We start from the raw sequence: 22,572 nt of genomic DNA on the forward strand, positions 1-22,572 counted from the left end.
CAAATAAGAAAGATAACCCATACTGGGAGTATCACTTGAAAATAGCTGTGAATGTGATTGAGAGCCCCATTGCAACCTTGGTATTCTACAGAAAGATAATACTGCTGTTGTTATTTGACAAATGGATCTAGATTGTGTTTCAGTGGTCAGAAGCCAAAGAGTATCCACCTCCCTTGGTTCAGCGCTTATAGCGCATGGAAAGCAAAACATGTTTAACTTGTGGTGATCCTTTGAATGAAGAAGCTTATGTTGCAAAACAGTGGCAGGAAAAAAAAAACCCACCTCTTTATAAAATATAGGGAAAGAGTGATGGCTTCTAGTTCTGACTTTAATTTTCAAGCAATTGCAGGTTTTGCAGGTTTGCAAAACCCTGCCTGGTGTATTTCCAGGAACCTAACATAGAAAAGGTTTTTAATTTCTTTTCTCCTTCCCTTCCCTGCTCTTCCTCTCTCCAAGAAATTGGTAGAAAAAAATCAGTATGTAGAAGACCAAAATCTTTACTTTCACCCTTTAATTGGAATCAGAAAGCTTCATATTTCATATTCATATTTTCATATTCATATTTTTCCCTCTCATTTTAAGGGTAAGACAGACACCAGTGTAACTATGTGCTACTCACAGAGCTCTCTGCATTCAGACCAACTTAACCCAAGTACAGAGTCGGAGCAGGGCTTTGTCTCCGTTAAAAAAAAAAAAAAAAAAAAAAAAAACAAAAAAAACACGAGAGAGAGAGAAAGAAAAGAAAGAAAAAAATGAAAAAATGAAATAAAAAGAAAAGGCCTTGCTGCAGGAAGCTGTGCAGGTGCTGACAAATGGCAAGGCCAAGGGCCACCCGCGCTCGCTACGCGCTCGCTACGCGCCCAGGCTGGATGTCGTTGAGCGGGAACCCCTGAGGAGACCAGTCTTTCAGTCAGGCGAGCGGGGCGCACGCCGCCGTGGGCCGACCTTCCTCGGGAACAGCCCGACGGCGACGGGCGCCGCCAGGCCTCGGCGCGGCGCGGCGCGAGCGGCGCGCGCCCCCCAACCGCCCGCCAACGGCCGCCGGGGCCGGGCGGGCGGGCGGCGGTGGCCAATGGCGCGGCGCGAGCTGGCGAGGGCGTTGCAGGAACCGGGCGCCGGTGGCGGCGAAACCCCTCCCCCGCCGCCGGGAGCGGGCTGCCGGGTGGCGACACGGCGGAGCGCGGGGACGGAGCGCCGCGCCGCCGCCGCCTCCTCCGTGCCGCCCCCACTTGTTGGCCGTTAGCCGCGAGGGCTCCCGGCGGCGGCGGTGGCGGCGGCGGCGGCGGCGCCGCGTGTGATGGTGCGCCCATGGCGGGGCAGCGGGCGGCCGCGGCGCTGCTGAGGCGGGGGGCGGCCGCCGGCGGCGGCGGCGGCAGCGCCCGGCGGCTCCGCGCCCCCCCCGCCGGCGCCGCAGCCGCCTCCCGCGGCGGCCGGCGCTGAGGGAGGGGAGGAGGGAAGGCAGGGAGAGAGGTACGGAGGGAGGGAGGAGGGACCCCCGCCGCCATGCTGCCCGGCGTGGGGGTGTTCGGCACCGGGCTGACTGCGCGGGTCATCGTGCCCCTGCTGAAGGCCGAGGGCTTCGCCGTGAAGGCGCTGTGGGGCCGCACGCCCGAGGAGGCGGAGGAGCTGGCCAAGGAGATGAGCGTCCCCTTCTACACCAGCCGCATCGACGAGGTGCTGCTGCACCAGGACGTGGACTTGGTCTGCATCAACTTGCCGCCGCCGCTTACCCGCCAGGTCGCCGTCAAGACCCTGGGTGAGTGCGGGGCGGTGGCGGGGGGAGGCCCCGCGGCGGGGGCCGCCCGGGAGCTCGCTCGTTCACTCATTCATTCATTTACTTATTTATTTTTGCATTGACGGAGCCTTGATTTGAAGGCAGGGTTCGGGCTTGCCGGAGCTGTGGCAGGCTGAGCTTTGGGTGCCTGGAGCTCCTTTGTACCACGGTACCTCCCCACCTCGGAGGTGGCGATTTTATTTTTTTTCCCTCATCTCCCTTGTGTATGCTTTTTTTTTTTTTTTTTTTTTTTTTTTTTTTTGCGACGCCTGATGCGGAGATGAATGCCTCTGCGGCAGCCCGCTGTGAAATCCCGCTCTGCTGTCCCATCGGGGCTTCTCCGCTGCTGCTGCCGCTGCTCCTGGATGCTCAGGCAGCATCGCCAGCACTAGGCCAGACATTTCGCCTAAACAGGAGGGGAGGGCCTGAGTGAAGGGGACAAATGCCATCTGTTTCCTTTAAAAAAAAAAAAAAAAAAAGAGAGAGAAAATAATCCTGAGTGCATTTGGCCAGCAGTTTTCTCCTGCGTGTGATGTTGAAGCAGGGGAATTGTTCCTTGCTCGCTAACTGAAGAATATGTGGGCAGGGGAGTTTGTGTGCTCAGGAGGCTGGGGTCTTACTCCATCTGCCTTTCCCACACGACCAGGTGCAAACCAGAGCCTGAGGCAGGAAACGGTGACAGAAGAGGAAATATTTTACACGGGAGGCTTAATTAGCATCACATACAAAGGAAAGGAAAGGACTAAAAAAGTATGCAAAGGTAGTTAAAGAGATTCTTTGGTTTTAATATGGAGAGAACTGGGCCATATTCTGTTTTCACTGCAATGCACATGTGTGTAGGCTTTGCTCTTTCACCTTTGTGATCTCTAGTGTTTAAACATTTTTTTCTGATGGAGTTCAGGGGTACCTGCCAGGTTTGTGTGAGTGTAAGGAAGATCTTGATTTGACCCTACACATGTAAATGGCAAAATATGAAAGGGAAGGGACAGTGTAGTGAGTCGTCTTTGCAGCCAACTTCAGATAGGTTCAGGTGAAGTCCAAGAGTGACTAGTTTGGCGCTGAGGCTGCAGTTGTGTAGGCTGATTGTTATCGCTGCTTGCAGCCTCAGACATGTGCGAGGTGGCGTATAGTAGTGTTGCATTGCTACTAGAGCACTCATTAGATTTAGTTACCATTCTCACACTGGTAGTGTCACAGCCAGTTAGTGTTTTCAGTCTTTGAAAGGACAACTAAGGGAGAACCTAAACCCCCCTAAATTCTATATTCTATATTAATGACCTAGGTGTAATGTAAGCATCTGTCTAGAAACCATACACAATGCTAATTTCTGTATCTGGAAATGTTTGTCCTCGAATTAAGAGACTTTGCTCTTTTTTTTATATATATTTTAGACTTTTTTTGCAAGATGCTGCATTTATGCCAGAAAGTTGCCTCGCTTACAAAAATGGTGTGTCAATAGATTAGTAATGCAGAAATGTGTGTCTTATAAAATGTAAATTAACAGGGAGTTAAAAGACAGTATCAAAGTTATTGGGTTTCACATTGGACACATATGAGTTTGTGTGGTAATAGTTGTGAAAGTTCTGCAGACTTTTAGTATTTAGTTACTTCTCTTTCATGAGACACATTTTCCTGCAGGTGCTGCTCTTGTAAGCCCCAGCTCACTTCTGCTCTTGGAGGTAGCATCCCTTGAGATTTCAGGCAGATGCTAAACATCTCTTGCAAGAACAAAACTTCTGAAACAAAAAAGAAACACAATTGGTGTGATTTTTGAAGGACTTATTATCATGATTTGTCCCTCTCTGAATTTTTACAAATAAGGAAAAAAAAATATTTCCCAAACCTGTGCTGAATTTATGAATGATGATAACAAATTGATTTAGCTGATGTGTTACTTCTAAGTTGCTGATGCAATTTGCTAGCAACAGACTTAAAAAAAAAAAAAAAAAAAGTGTTCTTTCCTTACTGATTGATGCTGTACCATTCTCAGTTTCCTTTTACCCCTAGTTAGTTTGTTTTCCTCCCATTCCCCAATGTTAAGGTATCAATATGTTGCAATTGTAATAAAATATGTAAGAAAACACCCATGTGTTTACACGATGATCATTAAATAGGGATTAAACACATGATAACAACATGTGATGTTTCTTTTAAGAATATTATTTTAAAAATAGTTATTTACATGAATATTTTTTGGACTGTAAACAACTCTTCTAGTTATTTAAGAGTCAAAATTTACTGTTTGATTTTTTGTGTTCAAGCATTAGATCTATGAAAATAAAAGTTTATGTGCATTCGAACAAATGCAAACAAGATGCTAGAGCAGCAGTTCCCATGCTTTCAAAAAGAATGCCTCAGAGCTGTCAACTTCTAGTCCTTCTGGTGCCTCATACCCTAGGGGCTGGTGTGCCAGGGAGTGATTATTTTGTTTCAGTCACTAGATTTTCTGTTTTGAGGGGAGGAATGTAATCAGATTAATTAGTGGGGATTTCAAAATCCTCTGGTAAGCTCTGGCAGTGTTGTGTAGGTTGAGAAAAGCTACACAACTTGTAGCCGTCTTGAGCTGAGGAGCTCACGGTCAGCTTGTGTCCTCCAGCACCAAAGAACTGGAAAATCATTGGTTTCTGTGATAAGGAAAGGATTTTTTTTTTTTACTTTTGATTTGTTTTCTCTTTAGGTTTTGTACAAGAAGCACTGTATGGCATCTAATGGTAGGACATGGACAGTGATAGTAGAGGTTTTACTCATAAAATGAGTCTTCAGGAGAACTAAAAATGGTGTTATGCTGCATTGCAGCAGGAGAGGTTGAGAAAGACATAGGTCATTCGTTAGTAAACTCTGGTCTGGTTTCCCTATGAAGAGAGGTATACCTGATCTGGGAAGAGTCAGGACCAAACTTTTATTCTTATCTGTATTATATTTAAAATTGTTTTGTTGCCAAATATTTTGTTTTCATTTGGGAGTATTTCATTCTTAAAAAGTAAAATCACAAGGAAGTAGTTGGCAGTATTTCCATCTCTCATCCAGAGTTGTGTTTACACAGTGAATTTGCAGCACTTTACACACTGGCCTATTTCTGATGCAGACTGTGGACATAGAGATGGGGTGAAACAGGTGTCCTTGCAGCTGTGTTTAACTCAGACACTGCGATAGGGAAAATTCAGTTGCTTTGTTTTCACTAGTATGTCCAACATGTAGATGTATTACTTTTTTAAACATATTTTTTTTTGCACCATGGCCCATCAACAGATTAAAATACAAATGTATGAATGCCATCCTCAGCTTGGAAAGTCCCCAAACTGTAGTTTTCTGGAAGCTGGGAGGGAGAAAATGTGAGAAGTAAGGCTTTAAACTTGCCCTGTTAACTTTTCCCCTGAGCATCTGTTACTTGTCTCTGTTAGAAACAGTCCTGAGTTGTATCAGACTCAGTAAAACAGTTCTTATGAGCTGCACCGATCTTGGGCAAACATCTGGAACAGACCATGTTCAAGGGAGAATTTGAAGCCAGATTGGCTTGGTCAATGACCAAAAGCCATATGAAACCTGTAGCTGTTTAGAGATGTCTGTGAGATGCACTGGTGGTCTCCGTCACTTTCTGCGTGAAAGGAATCAAATTCTCTATTTACATTTAGAAAATATGGCTAATCAACCCTTTCTCTTTCCCACCCTTGGTCTATCCAGCCTGCTTAGGAGTTCTTTTGTTCATTGCTGCTACAGTTGTGGCTGCTGGATGCTTGGATAATACAGAATTAATGTCCCAACTGACTTGCTGGTTGGTGGTCGAGAAAAATCAATGGCAGAATATTTAGGCAAGCATAAAAAGCAGATATGGTGTTGAATACGAGTGCTTTCTCTTCTTACTGAGCTGAAAAGTTTGTTATTCTTGCTAGAAGTTGTCTGCTTTTCGACTCTCCACCCATATCGGCAATACAATTGTATCCCAAGCCTCATCAGGAGGGATGTTTGCATGCAGAGACAAAATACGTCCCCAGGATTCTTATTTGTCTTTAGCATCAGAAGAATTACTAGTACAGACAGCAGAATGTGACCCTCTACCTAGTTCAAAATTTTCAACCCATGAATTTGCACTATATAATTTCTCCTTCAGTTCAATTAAATTTGACGTTCTTCAGATTCTGACTGAAACTGTTGCCCTGTGTGACTAAGTAGTTGCCACATAACATGAAGTAATTTACTGCAGGTAATGCTGAGAAAACATTGATGATATTTCATCTAAGTTGAAGGGAAAGTTGCGGCCATTTCCATGTTTCTGGCTCTGTTCGTGCTTTAGTCAAATCAACTAAAGAGAACTTGTTCATGAAGTTCACATAAATGTTTCTGAGGAGCAAACATTTTGCTTTTGAGCAAAATCAGTGGCAGATGTTTTTAAAACATGACTCTGGAGAAGTTGCCTTCAGTGCTATTTACAGTGTCTTTACTTACTCTCTCAAGTAATAGACAGTAAATATTGAGCTATGCACTGAATATTCACAGTACATATTCACAACCATGTTTACACAGTAATATTGTTTTTAAAAGTTTATATTGTAGTAGCACGTGGTAGGAGTTCATTCTGCTTGGGGACTATGCAGATAGAATACGTCTTTCCTATCTCTTCAGAGTTTGTTTCTTCTAAGGAGCACTTAAATTTGTTTGCTGACTGGTGCTTCTTCTACACTTGATTGTGGTCATGGGACAACATCTTTATTTAGGGAGGAACACAAAAAATTGTACTGCTGAGATTCTCACCTTCCCACATCTTGTCAGGAAGCACTGGAATCACACAGACTTGTGATACAGGCCTGTTCTAAGGAAGATGATTTTAAGAGTCCCTTGCTAAAGCACTGGCAACACTGGATCTACCCCTGAAGTGGGAGGGAGCGGCAGGGAAGTGGTTCATGCATTGGATGTAATCTATAACTAATGTGTGCCTTCTCTTGCACCCATGCAAACCATTAAGAGGCTACAAGGTTGTGGGGGGGGTAGAATTTAGTCCAGAGTTTGTAAAGTAGTTTAGAATCCTCTGGGATGAGATTTTTTTTTAAGGTAAAATATTGTCATGACTATTTATTATTAATAGCAATATAATAGTTCTCCTGCAATATTGAGTTTAAATTTGGCCTAACGGCAGTGACATTGAGCAGAACAAGCTCTTGTGCTTGGAAGGCAGGTGACTTTGCGTATGTGATTTTATGGCCATCTTATTGCAAGTCAGATGAAACGCTGTCTTAAATCAGCAGAGCTGGGTAAGTGTGTGATACATTTTTTTTTTTTTTACTCCTAACACATACTAGGAAGTCATCTCAACAGCGTACTAGCAACCAGCTGAAGCCCCACATCCCACCTGAGTAATGATGGTATACCACAGAAAATGACCCTTGGATCTTCCATTGACTTTCTGCCTAGCTGTGCAGGCCTTTACTGCCAGCACTGTTCCTTTAAAATTCTTACTGACTTGTTGTGGGATTGGGCCTTTTAGTTCAGGTGAAGAGCACTGTTTAAGTACTGTAAAAATTAGAATCTATAGTCATGAATTTTACACCATCAACAAATCAAAGGTAGTTTTTTCAGCTGGCCTTTTCTGTCTGTATTTGATGAAAATAAATACTAGGTCACTTCTTGCAGTGGTAATGTTGGTTGAATGCTTGTATGGACCAGACTTTGGGTAGTCTGGCACCGAACTTACACTGCAGTGAAGTACCTGCATTTGCCTAGACTAAGGAACAACCAGTTATGTTCAAAGTGGTTGTATTAAACAACATTAAGAAAGTAGTTCATTGTGATCCCATATTCAGATTGATGTGTTTGTGTTGTAGCACAGAGTCTATCCTGTTTTAAATCAAAGTACCTAGTATATCTTCTATAATTTGGGGATCCTAAAAGGCTGCCATTGTAATAGTTTAAAGACTGATTGCTCTGTTTCAACTGTCCCACAGCCATGCCATCTCCAAACCAGTGTGGATGGGTGAAGCAGTACAGACAGAAGCTCTTGAGGCCTGCTGCAGGTCTAGTCTGCTCCCACTAAACTGGAGGCTTTGGAGGTGGGAAAATTAGCAGCTGACACAGTTTAAGGTGTAACTGTTCTCCAGCTTTCTGCCTCAGTCCTCTGTCAGTGCTTACCATGCCCAGTAGCCAAGCTGGCTGAAATGAATGCATGCTCAGGCCCTTGGCTGTCATACTTTGCCCTGTGATTTAAACAGCAAAATGGGATGCTGAAGTGTGGACACGTGCTCCCTTCATCAGCTCTGCTACCAGGACCTGCAGAGGAGTGGCAAAGAAGAGAGCTTTGGTAACGTCTGAAATTGCTAGTGTTGGCTTTGTTAGGCAAAGCCTGTAGTCAGTGCAGTAGTAGTTTGATGAGAAATCTGATTTTTTTTTTTTTTTTTTTTTAAGACTGAAATAGATTATGCCATATACTTAACTAGTCTGTTAGTGGAGTTGAGGTTAATTGGGTAAAAGTGTCCCTTATATCAGATGGGAATACTCCATGAAATTATAATGCAGATACATAGTAGCAACGCACTTAAAATACTTGTTTTTGGGTGCCTCTGGCAGAGCTTAGGGAAGCTTAGGGACTGCCTGGATACAGTCAGGTTTTTGCTGACTTATTGCCCTTTGTATAGACCATTCAAATTGGTGTCTGGTTCTACTGGTAGCAGTTTGCTGTTGCTTTATCCTAGTATAAAAGGTTGTATGAGGTACTGGAACATCAGACCTGAAATGCACAACTGGTATAACTGAATGTGAGCTGGTGGAACAGGACTTTTCTCTGTGGGGCACCCACCTGTGCTACTACAGGTGCTGATGGGCCAGCAAATTTTATCTTTTTTAAACAAAATCTTCATGTAGGCAAGATTTTAAGGCCTCTGTATGTGCCTCAGCACTCTCTACATCATTCTTCTCGCACTATTCTGGTCTTTCTGTTATGAGTAATAGTATGAGGCATTTTCCCCACCATGGGTGATACTGGAAAAACTCTGCTGGTCGAAGATCACTAGTGCTGTTTCCATCACAGATTTTCCAGGGCATCCTTGCAGTGTTAACAATAGTGCACTAGCATTAGCAATGCTATGATGTCTTGATTTGGTGTTGAAAATGGCTGAAAGAGCTAAGTAACTCTTTCAGGCATGGCTTTTGCTTTGCTGACAAAGATATGATTCAAGCAGTGCTAACTGGGAAAGGCTGGGACTAGTAAAATCATCTCTCACCAACAAAACAGGCAATACTGCTAAAGCTCTAATTTTCCTGGTGTAAACATACACCCCCGTCAGCATGGCTGTGCGAATGGGGATCATCTTTTTTATTTCTCTTACTGGCATGGCTGGTAGGGGGCAATTTAGACGGGATCTCAGACTGTTCGTTTTTGGGGTGGACCATCCTTCATTTCACAGTACTGAAGAGTCTAGTTAGCTTAGTTTAGTCGCTCCAATAAAGAGTCCGTGCTAAGCAAGTAGGAAACAAACAATTAGGTCATAAAATACCTTTTTATTCGAGTGATAGCTCAAAATGTTTCAGTTAATTAAGTCAGATCACAGAAAAGCTGCTTTCATTTATGTTAAAAGAAGATCCTAAAACCATGTCTTTGCACAAAACACAGTGGTATTGTTAAAATGGAGCAACAATTCTACAGTGGATGCTGTTACACAAACAGAACAATGCTTAGCATAGTTTTGTTCCATAGAAAGATGAAAGAAAGTCCTGATAAAAAGCCTATTTATACTAGCAGAACTGTGTCCAGGCTAGGTATTGTGATTATTTAACTGCCAGAGTAATATTTTGTATCCCTAACTAATTTGGCTTTGCCAACAGGGAAAACAGTGGAAAACAGATCTATCATTATCAATTTTCTTGTTTGCATAGCTTTCTGCCTTTATTCTGACTTGTAGTGGTCACCGTATCACCTGCTGCGATACGGAATTGTCTGATCCCTCTTTCTTTCATGTTGCTAGGTTTGGGAACTTTCGCTGCTGGGTGCTCTGTGGTGCAGATAAATGCCTATGAATGAGTTGTCTTTTGAGTGAGTATGTTTCAGTGAGAACTCTGCAGATGAAGCACTTGTGTCCTGTCTGTTATTTCAGATTTTGGAAGAATAATAAATAATAGAGGAATTAAGGAAGAATGTATAGATAAATACAGAAAAAGAAAATATTTTGGGCAAATACAATTTCAAGATTTTCAAGTATCCTGCTGTTGTCTCTTCTATCGCTTTCTTTTATAAATTCTCTAATGTTTAAAATTGGTACTGGGGCCCTACATAACAGATACAGAAAATTTGCTGTCTGACTCTGAGCATGGATAACCATGTACAGCCCCTGAGACAGACAGGATAAAAACTCTCTAAGATGCAAAATAGACTGTGCTATCTGCCTCTTTTTGAAAAGTAGGCAATTTTGTGCTGAGGCATGTTACAACTTTTTGCACTTTTGTTGGTGTGTACGCTAGAGATTTTGCACATTTAGCAATAGTGGTGGCAAAACACAAATGACTGAAGTGGAGTTAAATTTCTAAGACAGCGAAGGCTGGTATTTTCCACTGGCCAGTGTGATGCAACAACACCCTTAACTGTTAATATCAGTTTGCAACAGCATTATCCGGAGTTGCTAAGAATTGTTATGGTTTCTTCAAATGACAAAAGTAGAAGCATGTACTCTACTACTTTTTACTTATTATTCATATTATAGTAGCTCATATGAGTCAACTGTCAAAGTCAGAGACTTAATTTACAAGGTTGTTGTGCATGCATGCAACAGAAACACAGTCCATGTGCAAAATGGTTTCAGGTCTTAAGTCTTGATTTAAATGAATTGATTTAAATGGACATGTAATTAAACTGGAGAAATCCCCTGTGTAGATTCTCTAAATTGATTTAAGGCCTGGTCTGCATGTATATTTTGTAACAGTATAATTATGACTGTGAGGGGTATGATTTCTTTAATGGAATAATTGCTGTATAGCCATTATAAGTCCAGCTGGTGTGACTCCTGATACTGAATGCTGTTCTAAAGCAATAATGGCGTCTATACTGGTACAGGTTATTCCTTCTCCCATGCAGAAATAGGTTATTTGCATATACATTTAGAGCATTCAGCTGCTATAAATGTAACTATGTTATGGGTGTAGTCCAGTTCTAGCTGTACTGATGTAGCTGTACTATTAATTTGTATAAAGGCTGATGATTTTGTATGAATTAATGTGATGCTCAAGAGCGGAGGAGGCTGGTCTGCAAAACTGGAGCTGGACACCCTCCCCCCGCCAAGCCAGACAAGACTAGTGCACTTGGTAATTGTAAGCATAATGAAGCTAATAGTTACTCTTTCTCCTTGAACACAACAAATACCTTATGTAGCTGCACTTCTGGATGGTAGAATTGGCATCCAGGATAGCATAAATACCATATTTTACTAATACACATCTGCAGCCTGATCTGGGGGATTAAAGTGATTATATGGAAATGTCAGGGACAAGATCTAGGTAGAGAATGGGATTCTTACCTACTGTTTTCGTTGGAAGAAGATAATACCATCCTTCATTTTAGCACAACCAAGGCTAGTGACGAAAGTTGTTATTCATCAGACCTAACTCCTAGGTCCAAGCATGGTGTTCAGCATAGAAAATGAAAACGTGATGTGAGGAACTTGCAAATGAGGCAAGCAAATGGAAGTAATGATTGGTAGCAATATAAGAATAAACATAATCATTTAATACAGGGAGTAGAATTATTTTTGTCATTTGCTATTGTGCCAATGTTTAATGGCAAGGTGAAAGCTGGTGCCTGCAACACTGTAGCAGCAGCAGTCACAGCTTTAATGAAGCAGATGTCTGGCAGGGAGAGGTAGTAACTTTGTTTTGCATTCTTAAGTTTCCCTGGCTTTTATCAGCAATAAAGACCCTTGTTTTGGCACTTCCTTGCAGTGAATGTTTGGCAGTCTTTAGCCATCTGGTCATTATTTGCCAGGAAATGCCCAGAAGGGAGGTCATGGGTGAATTAACTGTCTCTGGGGTACTGGGCTTCACATGGCTAATGAGAAGCCCTTAATAGAGAGAGCTTTTCAAAATTAGAATGGAGTCAAGCAAGGACAAACAACCATGAAATAGAAGTTACCCTTGCTGTGCTGAAGTGACATTGCTTAAAAATATGAAACAAAAGGCTAGGCTAAATATTAAAAATTCTTTATTTTTGTATCTATGCATATGCACTTTATATATGTTGCTCTGTATGTCTGTGTGTATAAAAATTAAATAACATTAAGGAGAAAATATATTTATTAAAAATTCCTGGAAATCCCTCCCCTTCCTTCACTTCCTTAGTCCATAAAAGACAATGCAATTGTTGCTGTTTTATGTGAGGATAGGAAAGGGAAGAGAGAATAGTGTAGGGAACATCTGGAAAGTGCTTAGCTGTCATCAACAACTCCAGCCAAGCTAGTGTGCATTCAAATACATTCCAGAAACACGACTGTGAAAGATATATTTAAAAGGTCAGATTCTGATCTTATTTACTGCTCTGGAAATGCAAGTAAAACTCTACTGGATCAAAGGAAATATTTGAGGTTTTACTGGGAACAAATTATGGTCTGACACACAACAGGGAGAAGAGATTGGCCTTGTAGAAATGGGTCTTCTGAGCAAAGACATTTGTTTCAATTTATAAAATGACTGGTGGGAGTCTTGGGACATGGTTCTGCAAATCTTATTTTCTTCAGTAGTCTCCTTGAAGACAAAATTCCTGATTCCTTACAGAGAATATTTGTCAGGCATTATAACTACTCATTTAAGTGGGAATTTGCCTGCAAACTGCTTTTGCACCACTTCAATGAGTAACGAAGATAGTGTTATATCTGTGCAACTCCACAGCTTGGAGGTGGTTGTGCTGGTATAACATGTTATGTCAGCATGTCTGTAGGAGTATAAAACTAGATGGAAAATATTTAGAGTGGAGTTGCTTAGAAACTTTGGCCATAGCCTATGAAAGTCATTTAGTACATGAGCATGACAGAACTTGCAGAAGTCTTTTGTGACTTGTTACATTCTTTGGAGGAATTTGGAAATTTAGTGTTGTGAAAGATAGTTTGTGATTAAGTAATATGAGATATCTGGATAAATATTCATTTGTAAGGCAGAGGGCTAAGCCCTTCTCACTAAGATTAGTTTGTGGAAACAAGATACAACATTATTCTAGTACATGAGAAGATGTCCTGAATATTGTATCCTTGATCAACAGGCAGAATTCATTATTGATGTTGGTGAGCACTGCTGCTTAAAAATCAGTGTTACGAGATGGCCTGTTGGCTGGTCTGACAAAGTAAGATGTTATCCTTACCAAAGTGCATTTGGATATTATACATTGTTTTTGGCATAGCTTGAAACATAGCTTGATAATTGTGAACCTGAAGTGTAAGACTGGACATAATTTTAGAGACTCCATCTTCTAACCATTTGGAGAAAATCTTTTGATGTGTTGTTTGTCAAAAGTAAGAGAAAATGCTACACACAAGCCACCTCACTTGTATTTCAGAAAGTGATATGTTTGTCTGTGAGATTCAGAGATTCAGATTTAGCTAGCAGATTTATTTATGCCTTTGATTATAGGGTTGTCTGTCTCATGACTCTTCATATAAATTTAATTGTGCTTGAGACTGTTTGGCATTACAGATCTGTTCACAGATGTCAGGTGATCTTCCATAAGGCCTGATGTGCAGAGACATTTCAGCAGCTGCTGAAACTGCACCTTGCTATAGTCTTTATGTAGATACCTGAGCTTTTGTGTGTCAGATGTGCACACAATCATTGCATTGTACTCTTGCTGGGTATTCGATGAGACTCTTAAAAACTGCTCCTCACTACTCTTGGTAAAAATGGCATGATGAGAATAGGCATCGGGCCTTCTGTCATTGCCCAGAGCTTTCATTGTTCATAATGTAAGTTGTATATTTTAACTAGTTGGAATTACTTGTCTACCTGAAGCTGGTCTGATTTTGTCTTTCAGGACTCCCGATGTAAGACTGGATATTGGAGCAGAGGGAAATCAAGATTCTTGTTGAAGGTTGTACAAGAAATTGGTAGTACAGACAGAAGTAGAATCCAGGGCTTTTGGCTTCTATGCTTTTATTTAACTACAGGACCCACTTTGCTCTGTGGCTGAACACTGTTTCAGTAGAAAGTGATGATTACAAACACATTCAAGCTGCTGAAAAGAGGCAGGTTTTTGTGTTACTTTTAAGTCTTTTTCCCTGGATAGTTTTGCCAATGGGAGAAAACTAGTGCTGGAAAACAGAAGTGGGGATAGAGCAGGGAAATCTGATTCCTTTTTTTTCTGATAGTTGAAAATAAGCTCTGGACTTTTCTTGTTGATGTCCCTTTATAGTGCTTGTGGGACAGTTTTTGAAGGAATTGCAAGGAATTTTTCTTCAGAAGAGATTCATGGCTGGAATGTAGAAGAGATGGAGAAAGATTCTCAAGAATGAAGGATGCCCACTTTTGGGGTGAGCAGGAACCTCAAAATAAAATTTAGAGTGACCTGAGGCTGCGTTGAGTTTTAGAATTATGTCTGCCACTGAATATGCTTTGGGTTACTATTGCAAGTGATCATCTTTTCAATGTTGAAGTTCTATTTGATAGAATATGTTTAACAAAGATGTTATTAAGTCAGTTTGCTGTGAGCAGTGATGGTTCAGCAGCTGGGAGATTTTTGTGTTTATTTTTAATGAAATATAAAGTTTCTTTTCTGTTATGGCCCTCTGCACACCAGGAAAACCTTTTCTTTAGCAAAAGAGGTAGGGCCTTTGGGGGCTAACTAGAGCAATTGCTTTTTTTGAAGACAGATAATAGTATACATGTGTGTAAGGTTGGTTGCAAATACAACTTTGAGAACAAGTTTAAGCCAATGCAAGTGATTTCAGATTTACAGCTGCTGTTAAGAGGTGCTCAAGTGTAAAAAAGATATCTAACATAAGGTCAGGCCATTTTTTAATGCTGCAGACCACTTGCCTAGCACATTCTGCATTGGGCAGAATAATCAGAATGAGTTGTATGAAAGCAGGTAGAGTGCTTGTAGTTGCTGTAGCTGGCATGTGCAGTCCCACTGTGTCATAACTGTGCTTACTGAGAATTTACACCAGATGGGATTGTGCTGTAAAGAGCCACACGTAATCACTTTCCCTTTCTGATTGCATTTGCATTGTAGTGTATTTCACTAAGTCAGTAAATAGGCAGAATGTTTAAAAATACTCACTTTGCTTGATACTCAAAGGAGAATTGTGGGGTGATGCTCTAACTTCTGAATCTGATTTTGGCAAATCATTAAAGATTCTCTTCATGTGTCTGAAGCGTAGTGCAACAGTGCAGTCTGAACTGACTGTGCGACCATTTCATCGTAATGAACAAGGGAAAGGAGCGGATTTTGAGGCTTTTGCTTACTTTGTGAAGGAATTACTCTCACGTATCATTTCACTGAAAAGAAGGACACTCAGAAGAATGAGTAGTGCGGGAATTGCTTAAGCTGTTGTGCTAATTCAGTACATAAAAATAGTAGAAACTGTGTTTTTTTTAATCACTAATTAATATGTTTTATCGACGCACTAGTTGTAATTTGCTTTCACCTTCTATTCAAAAGGGCTGCATATTTTCAGAATCATCCTAAGGTACCTAGACTGATGAAGTATGCCGTTTGGAAGCTCAGATGTTCACACCACAGTTCTGGACAAGTGCAATAATGACAGATATTTCTGTGTTTTAAGAGCTATCTTTCTGATCTAAATATGCTAGCCTAACTTGTAGGTAGACCATGTGGTGATTTAAGCGGGAAATTCTGACTGTGAGAACCTATCTCAGCATGAGGATTATAATACTATGATTATAATGCACATAAATATATATGCATACTCTTACTGTGTGTATTACAAATTTATGTTTACAACAGACTTTGGATGGGCTTGCGCTGCATTAGTAGGCTTGTGAAGTCCCTAGGACTATTACTGCAGGAAAAACTATGAGAGTATTATATTCTGCAAGTCCTTCCAGCAAATAAAAATACTTGAATTTGCAGTTATGTGTTGTCAGAAAATACGTATCTCTAATAATATGCAAAAATACAACTTTTCTGTTTTCTGTCTTTCTGTCTTTCTCTCTGTGTTTCTGTCACTTGCTGTATTCTTTTCCTGGTCTCATCTGGTATTGTAAAGCCTGCCGGGGCCTAAAATTAACACTAGGGAAATTTAAAGTTGTGGATAATTTTGCTACTTTGATTTGCTGGCAACCAACTGCAGGCATAGTGTCTTGAAAAAGCATGGCCACAGAAAATAAAAAGTCAGAAAATTAGCTTCATACTAAGACAGAGTCTTTTTACCTCTGGTTGGGAAGTTGTTTACCACAGGCCTCAGCTCCAGTTTAATAATCCGGTTATCTTATCTCAGGCTCTAAACCTGTAATTAAAGACTACCAGGGATGGATTGATGTGGACGGTAGCTAAGATATTAATGAAAATACCATGGATGATGTGGGGAATAGTATGACTCATATGTTTTATTTAAAGAAACTGGAGAATAATCCATTCAAATGCCATGAGATGTTGATCCTGGATCTTGTTTCCTCTTTTTTTGAACCTTTAAGCAGCTGTAGATTGCTTTGCAGAGTGCAAGATAGTGGACATTCTGTGCGATAATTCAAAATTAGGTATCTATAGGCCAGTGCTCATTTCGGTAGGTTTCAGTGGCCTGTTGCTTTTCAGGCACACAAGCCAGAAACAAGAACTTTTTGGAAGAGTCTGAGATTTACCTGTAGATTTCACAGAAGATTTTAATTATTAGTATTCATGCTTGTATGTCCTTGTGTGCCAACAAATCTCAAACTCCTACCCATGAAAATGGGGATGCAGTTGGTCTTTTTCATTCCTCCTGTGTTTGGGATTAAATTGCAGTGAGATGGAGTAGGTGAAGAACACTTTGGGCAGCTGGGGACAGGAATCGCCTAGTGTTTGCTTCCTGGCTGTATAGAACCTCTAATCCTTAGTGTAGAACCATGAAAATACTTTTCTCCTGTGCTTTTTCACAGCTCTGACAAGAAGTTTCACAGTGACTGCAAAACTTGCAATACTGTCAAGGGCTGCTAATGTCAAATAGTCCACTGACTCCAAGCACATCCAACAGTAGTGACTGGAGCAAGGCAGCATTAGTCTACAGGACTCCTCCAGAAAGTGAGCTATAGCTGGCTTAGGGAATGATGGGGAAGTGGCTATGTCAGAAGGTAGAGCTAGTCCTCACCTCACCCATGCTCTGCACTTCTCTCTCTGCTTGATCCTGTGTTAGTGAGCCTATATTCAACCCATACGGAGGCTCAGTGTTGTGTTCAGATTACAAATTTATTCAGCTCAGTGTGTGAAAATCACTCCTGTGTACAGAATGGAAGACGTTTTACGTACTTCTGTGCACAGCCCTGAGAACTACTTAGCAGCTGTGGTTTGTCATGCCCTGGATCTAACCTTGGTGGCTTTGTGGCCCCTCTTGCCAACTGTCTCAGTGCAACAGTGGGAATTTCTGGCTGTGTATAGGAAGGAGGCTTTGGGTGTTTATGTGGTCACAGTAGGAGCCTTAGACAGCTCTTTAATATCTCTTTTGGTGAAAAGCAGTAGGATGGATATAGTTGTCCTGTAGGCAGTCAGTTCAGCTGTTTAAATAGAATTTAAAGAGAATGAAAGTGGTATATAGACCTCACATTAGCCATCAGTGCAAAGGTGATTTTTAGGTAAGAGGCATCCAGGAAGATCCTATCAGATTTTCTTTCAAAGTCAAATCCTGAAATATACAGAGCCCTGAGGAACTCATTGTCTCTACTGAAATTTAATCACTTCAGATCTTCCAAATTTGGCCAACTTACAGTTTGATCAATAGTACAAGCATATCAGGATTCCCAGGCATGACCCTAAATGAACTTCTACATGCCTGACATCTAAAAGACTTGTAATTTGTTATTGACTGAAAGTCCTTTGTTTGAAGTTGCTTTCTTTCCAGCAGTTACTGTTTTATCCAAAACTCCCAGAGAAACCAGTCTTCTACTGAACACAGCATTACATAAAATGGAAAGCCAAAACCATTCATTTGCATTGTTTTAGCACTTCTGTGAGATAAAAAACGGCCAGACCACCAACATTTCTTTTTTCTTCTTCTTCTTCTTTTTTTTTTTTTTTTTTGGTAGTGCAGTGTTTGCTTTATGACTGATACCTTGTTGCTAAGTTTCATGTCCAGAGCAGTTTTTATGGTCAAAGTGTAAACACTGGAAATAGGATAAAGAGAGTGGAATTCATAATGGAAATGTGTAGCAGGATGTACCTGTGCCATACTGCTAATACAGTTTGCACAGTAGCAAGCTTTAGACAAATCAGAGATTATTGTAATGCTTTCTTTGTGACTGACTGTAATATTAAGTGACTTGTGTTTGGCTTATTACCTTCATTTGGAAGCAATGCAAAAAAAGGGAAACTTAAGGGGAAATAATGTGGTCTGTTCAGTGGTCAAAGGCTTGGGTTAGGAGTAAAAACATGTAGATTCTAGTCCACCTTTTGTCCCCTTTTGCAGGAGCAAGGTCCTTGCTGCAGCTTCCTTGCATGGAAAGCAAGGGCAGAAAAGCTGTATCCATCTTTGTGTAAAGCCTTGTTTTAAAAAGGCGTAACACTCTTTGGTGTTTCTTGTCTTTGAAAACACATGCTTGCCCAGAGCTAGAAAACATCAGATAAGATTTGCCTGGGAGAAGAGGATGTGTTTCAGCAAAGCGATAAGAGGGGAGGGGCTGTTCTTGAGGGCCTGAGCATGAGACACCTCCCTTGTTAGAAACGGAAAAACAGATGAGTGAAGAAAGTTGAAAGGGAACTGAATTTGCCGATACTGACAAATTTGGCCAGAGGAAGCCATCTGAATAAAGGCTGACAGGGGAGGGGATGAGAGAAAATGCAAGCACCCGGAGTGGGGGAGAAGGAGTATTTAAAGTAGCAGGCTGTGTTGCTGTGACCGAGCTTACAGAAAACAGAAAGGAAAATGCAAGGTGTAGTTGGGTGGTTGCATCTGTGAGCATGTGGATTGTGCCAGAATTTCTGAAACTCTTTGTTCACTCTCCCTCTCACCAGTGTCTTTCACCCCTCCTGTGGCCAGTTTGCAAACTGCTTCCGCCAGAGGATCAGGCATTAGTTGCCTCAGGATGCGTTGTGGGGGCTGCAGTGATGGAGGGTGCCTAGAAGCACCTGGCAGTGAGATGCAGGTGGCAGGAGGTGACTAGGGCAGGAGCCTGAATAGTTTGAATTGCATTGGGAAAGGGTGAACCAGGAGGGATGCTGGGGGAAGACATTCATGACTTCGGTGGGAGCTATAGCATCGCAAACACCAAGATGCAGTGAATTAATGAACCCTCCCTCAAAATGAAAATGCTGGTCAAGGACTTTGGGGTTGAAAAAGACTAAGCAAAGAAGTGTATTCTCTTTACTAGGTAAGCTTCCCTTTACTAGCTTGAACTTCCTAGAGAAAGTCAATGTAAAGTCTCTCTTCCTGTGGAGATGAACTTCCTAGATCAAGACTCTGAGTACAGAAAGAAAGTATCTCTCTGGCACCACTGATTCCACATTGTATTACTACGCGCAGAACATGACAAGCGGTATTCTGGTCAGACAGAAAATGCTTTGGGACCAAATGCAGCTGAGACTGTTGTTTTAATGGTAAAGCATGAAAAGTTTGCCTTTCTCAGAAGAAAAGGAAGATAAAGAAGTTAAGCATAGTTAGAGTTGTGGGTTTTTCTGTTTTTTTTTTTTTAACAGAGACAGTTAATATCTGCTTCAACATCAATAAACCACGAGACATTTGAGAAGAGCCTTGTGGAGTAACGTCAGAAGTTTTTGCCAAGCACAGTAGGGACCATTTGGTACTAAGTGACCTGTAGTCTATCTGCATGTGTCATGGACTCGCATACTTTTGCATATGTGAGCTGTCTTCTTCCTGAGTAGGTTGCTGAAGCACACTATAGACAGCCAGCCAGTGTCACCTAACCAGAATTCAGGTTGCATTTAGAAAATTGGTTAAAATTCTCCTTAAAAATCAAGACTTTGGTTTGGAGGCCTTTGGGACAAAGCTTTCCTCCTACACTCTGAGAAGAGAACATTGTTGGTTAGAGCCCTTTCAGGGCTTGATCTTGGTTGCTGAACTCAGCTCTGTGTCGCGACCCTGCCTTCGGGCTTGGTTTGCTGGTGTCACTGAACTCTTGTCAGCAAGGGCACCCACAAAGATGTATTAGGCAGCCTGATATGATGCTGCCTGGTTTTGGCACTGGTCCACCTGCAGTATATTTCAGTTGTGCAGCAAATGCCACAGTTAGATGGACACGCACTTCTTTGCCATGCTATCTGAGTAGAGATAAATACCCCAATGCTAAAAATGCTGTTAATAGCATCTCTGCAGTCTTCTTTATTGTTGAGGCATTGGCTAATATTTCTTAGCATGTACAATAGTTGGGTATATTCCTGGAGTCACAGTAGTCCTCAGCCTATGGCTTGTAGGCAACAAATCGCTTCTGAGAGTCTTCAGAGTTATGTGCTGTTCTGCCAGGGCCCAGTTGGAGAGGGAGAGCAAAATAAGTGATGCTCTATTTGCTCAGTGCTATTTCTTCTGGGTCAAACAAGGCTTAAGTTTATTCCCTGGCTGCTTGCACAGGGCTTTGTTGCTGGAAGGGGAGGAAAGGGAAGGAAGAAGGATGTTTAGGTCCTAATGAATCCTTCTTGAAGCTCTTGTTTATTATCAGTTTCCAGAGTAGGAATGCATGACAGAACTCCTTTGCTTTCTCTTTTCTTGGGGCAGTTTTTCTGCTTTGTGAATTACAGGCCATAACTTGAGCCAAAAAATAGCAGCAAAAAGAGAACTGTGAAGATGACTGATGTTTCGTCTTAAAAAAGAATTAAAGATGCAGGATAGCAGTGTTACTCAACCTGAGGTATGTGAAATATCAAAGCGTAGTCAGCATATACATACCCTCCTGCAAGTACAGGCAATCCAAAAGGGGGGAGATAGAATGCAATAAATAAATATTCTATGTATAGCTTGATATTTATATGGTTACAAATGACACAAATGGGGGAAAAAGATACAAGATGACTCCATATGTTTTTCAGAAAAGCTTGGTGGTCTTTGGATTAAAAATTCTTGAGAACTTTTGCTTGGAAGTTAAGGCTAACTGACTGCTGTCCGTTTCCCTTTTCAGAGCTCATGTTGTCTCATTTCTGAGCCTTGGGCTTGAATCCGAGAATCAAGGGAATTGTCACTGTGACTTGCTTAACTTGGCCCAACGAATAGCTTAACCTTTTTTCTAACATGGCTATTTCTAGGGTTTGCATGACTTTGTGTAGTTGAACTATGTTTTTTTTCTCTTAGTTTCTTTTTATCCAAAATTTTCTCATGTGAAGTATTTTGGATTAGATAAGATTTACAAGGAGGAGTTGACATTACATTTCAAGGTTTGCTTCTACTATTGCGTTGGCTTACTGACATCATATTCCCTGGGGTCAAACCTTCTGGGCTGAGTGCCAGCATTGAAAAAAGATTTTTTTGCAGGGTGGAGGAATATTTTGTAATTTTACCTCCTATGAGTTTCCTTCCCCATCTCCCTCTTGCCCATTGTTTAACATTCCACATCTACAACATAAAATAAAAGGCAGTTTTAACCCTTATTATAATACTTCATGCTTAATCATCTGCCTAGAAGGCATTGATGATATTATATGCAGCTTGATCTCCTCTTGACTCATTTTTGAATTGCTAGTATATCCCTGTATGGTGTTAATCCATCTTTGAACCTCATTGTGTCACAGCAGTATACATCAGGAGTACATCTACTGAAGTCAGTTAAGTAATACCAGCGTGAAACTGGAGTGACCAGAAAATCAAGTCTCCTTTCTTCTAGATTATGTATAGCACTGAAAACCTCAAGTAAGCACAGAGAATTTTGAAAGCAGCTTTTTTGATTTGCCTGCCAAAGAGACTGACCTAGTGTATTGAAAATAATTTCAGAGACCACAAGCTGATTTGAACTGGGTCCCTGGCTGCATGCACAGACAGTGCATTATTCGTGAACTTGCTGATCGTTTACCCTCCTCCAGCTGGCTGGGACGCACAGAAATGTACTTGCTTACTTCACCTGGTTGACTGGCTAAGGGTTTACTTTTTGCAGAGCCCAAAGGAGAGCAGGGAAGGCTGTTGATGTAATTAGACTCTACCCCTTGTTTGTGCTATGACTTAGGAGCAGACAAGAGAAGCCCATATGAATTCACTAATGACTTGTTAATGCTGTTTTTGTAGGACAATAATCAACGGGGACCTTCAGTTTGAAGCACACAAAAGCAATGCAGAAAGGAAGGACTGCCTAGGCACAGAAGTGTACCTGTGTGCTAACCCCATGTTTTTGAACACATCTTATCCTTGTACCTCCTGTATCTCACTTGTGGAAAATGAGAGTAATATTAATTTTCATGAGAAGCTGTTGTTTGTGACCTGCTTTTGTGTGTTTCTGAATCATACCCTTGCAGAAAGCATACCTCACGTGGCAGGAATTCAACAAATCCAGTTACAGGTGTATGAAGCCTGATCTAGTGTGAGATGTTTCAGCTCAGCTGACCATAACCTGGCCTGAGAGCAGAGGATTGCTCTTATTCATACTGATAGCCAAGACATTAGCATGGAAAATGTTTGTGGAAGAACTCGGTGCTATGCACAATTTCTTTTTGAGGCATCACAAAGGAGCGAAGCATATACAAAAATGTGGACAGCAGCTGAGGT

At 41.4% G+C, this 22,572-nt stretch overlaps 1 protein-coding gene across 1 annotated transcript in view; it reads left to right on the top strand.

The window, feature by feature from the left end:
* Positions 1-1,488: 1,488 nt before the first annotated feature.
* GFOD1 (Gfo/Idh/MocA-like oxidoreductase domain containing 1) overlaps positions 1,489-22,572 on the top strand; it is a 76,601-nt gene continuing 55,517 nt past the window's right edge. The window contains exon 1 of the mRNA XM_062569967.1: positions 1,489-1,756. Within this exon, the coding sequence (XP_062425951.1) occupies positions 1,504-1,756 (253 nt within the window). The 5' untranslated portion in view covers positions 1,489-1,503. The remainder of the gene's footprint in view (positions 1,757-22,572) is intronic.

The sequence above is a fragment of the Rhea pennata genome, chromosome 2 (genome assembly GCF_028389875.1).
Source record: "Rhea pennata isolate bPtePen1 chromosome 2, bPtePen1.pri, whole genome shotgun sequence".
Classification (NCBI taxonomy): domain Eukaryota; kingdom Metazoa; phylum Chordata; class Aves; order Rheiformes; family Rheidae; genus Rhea; species Rhea pennata.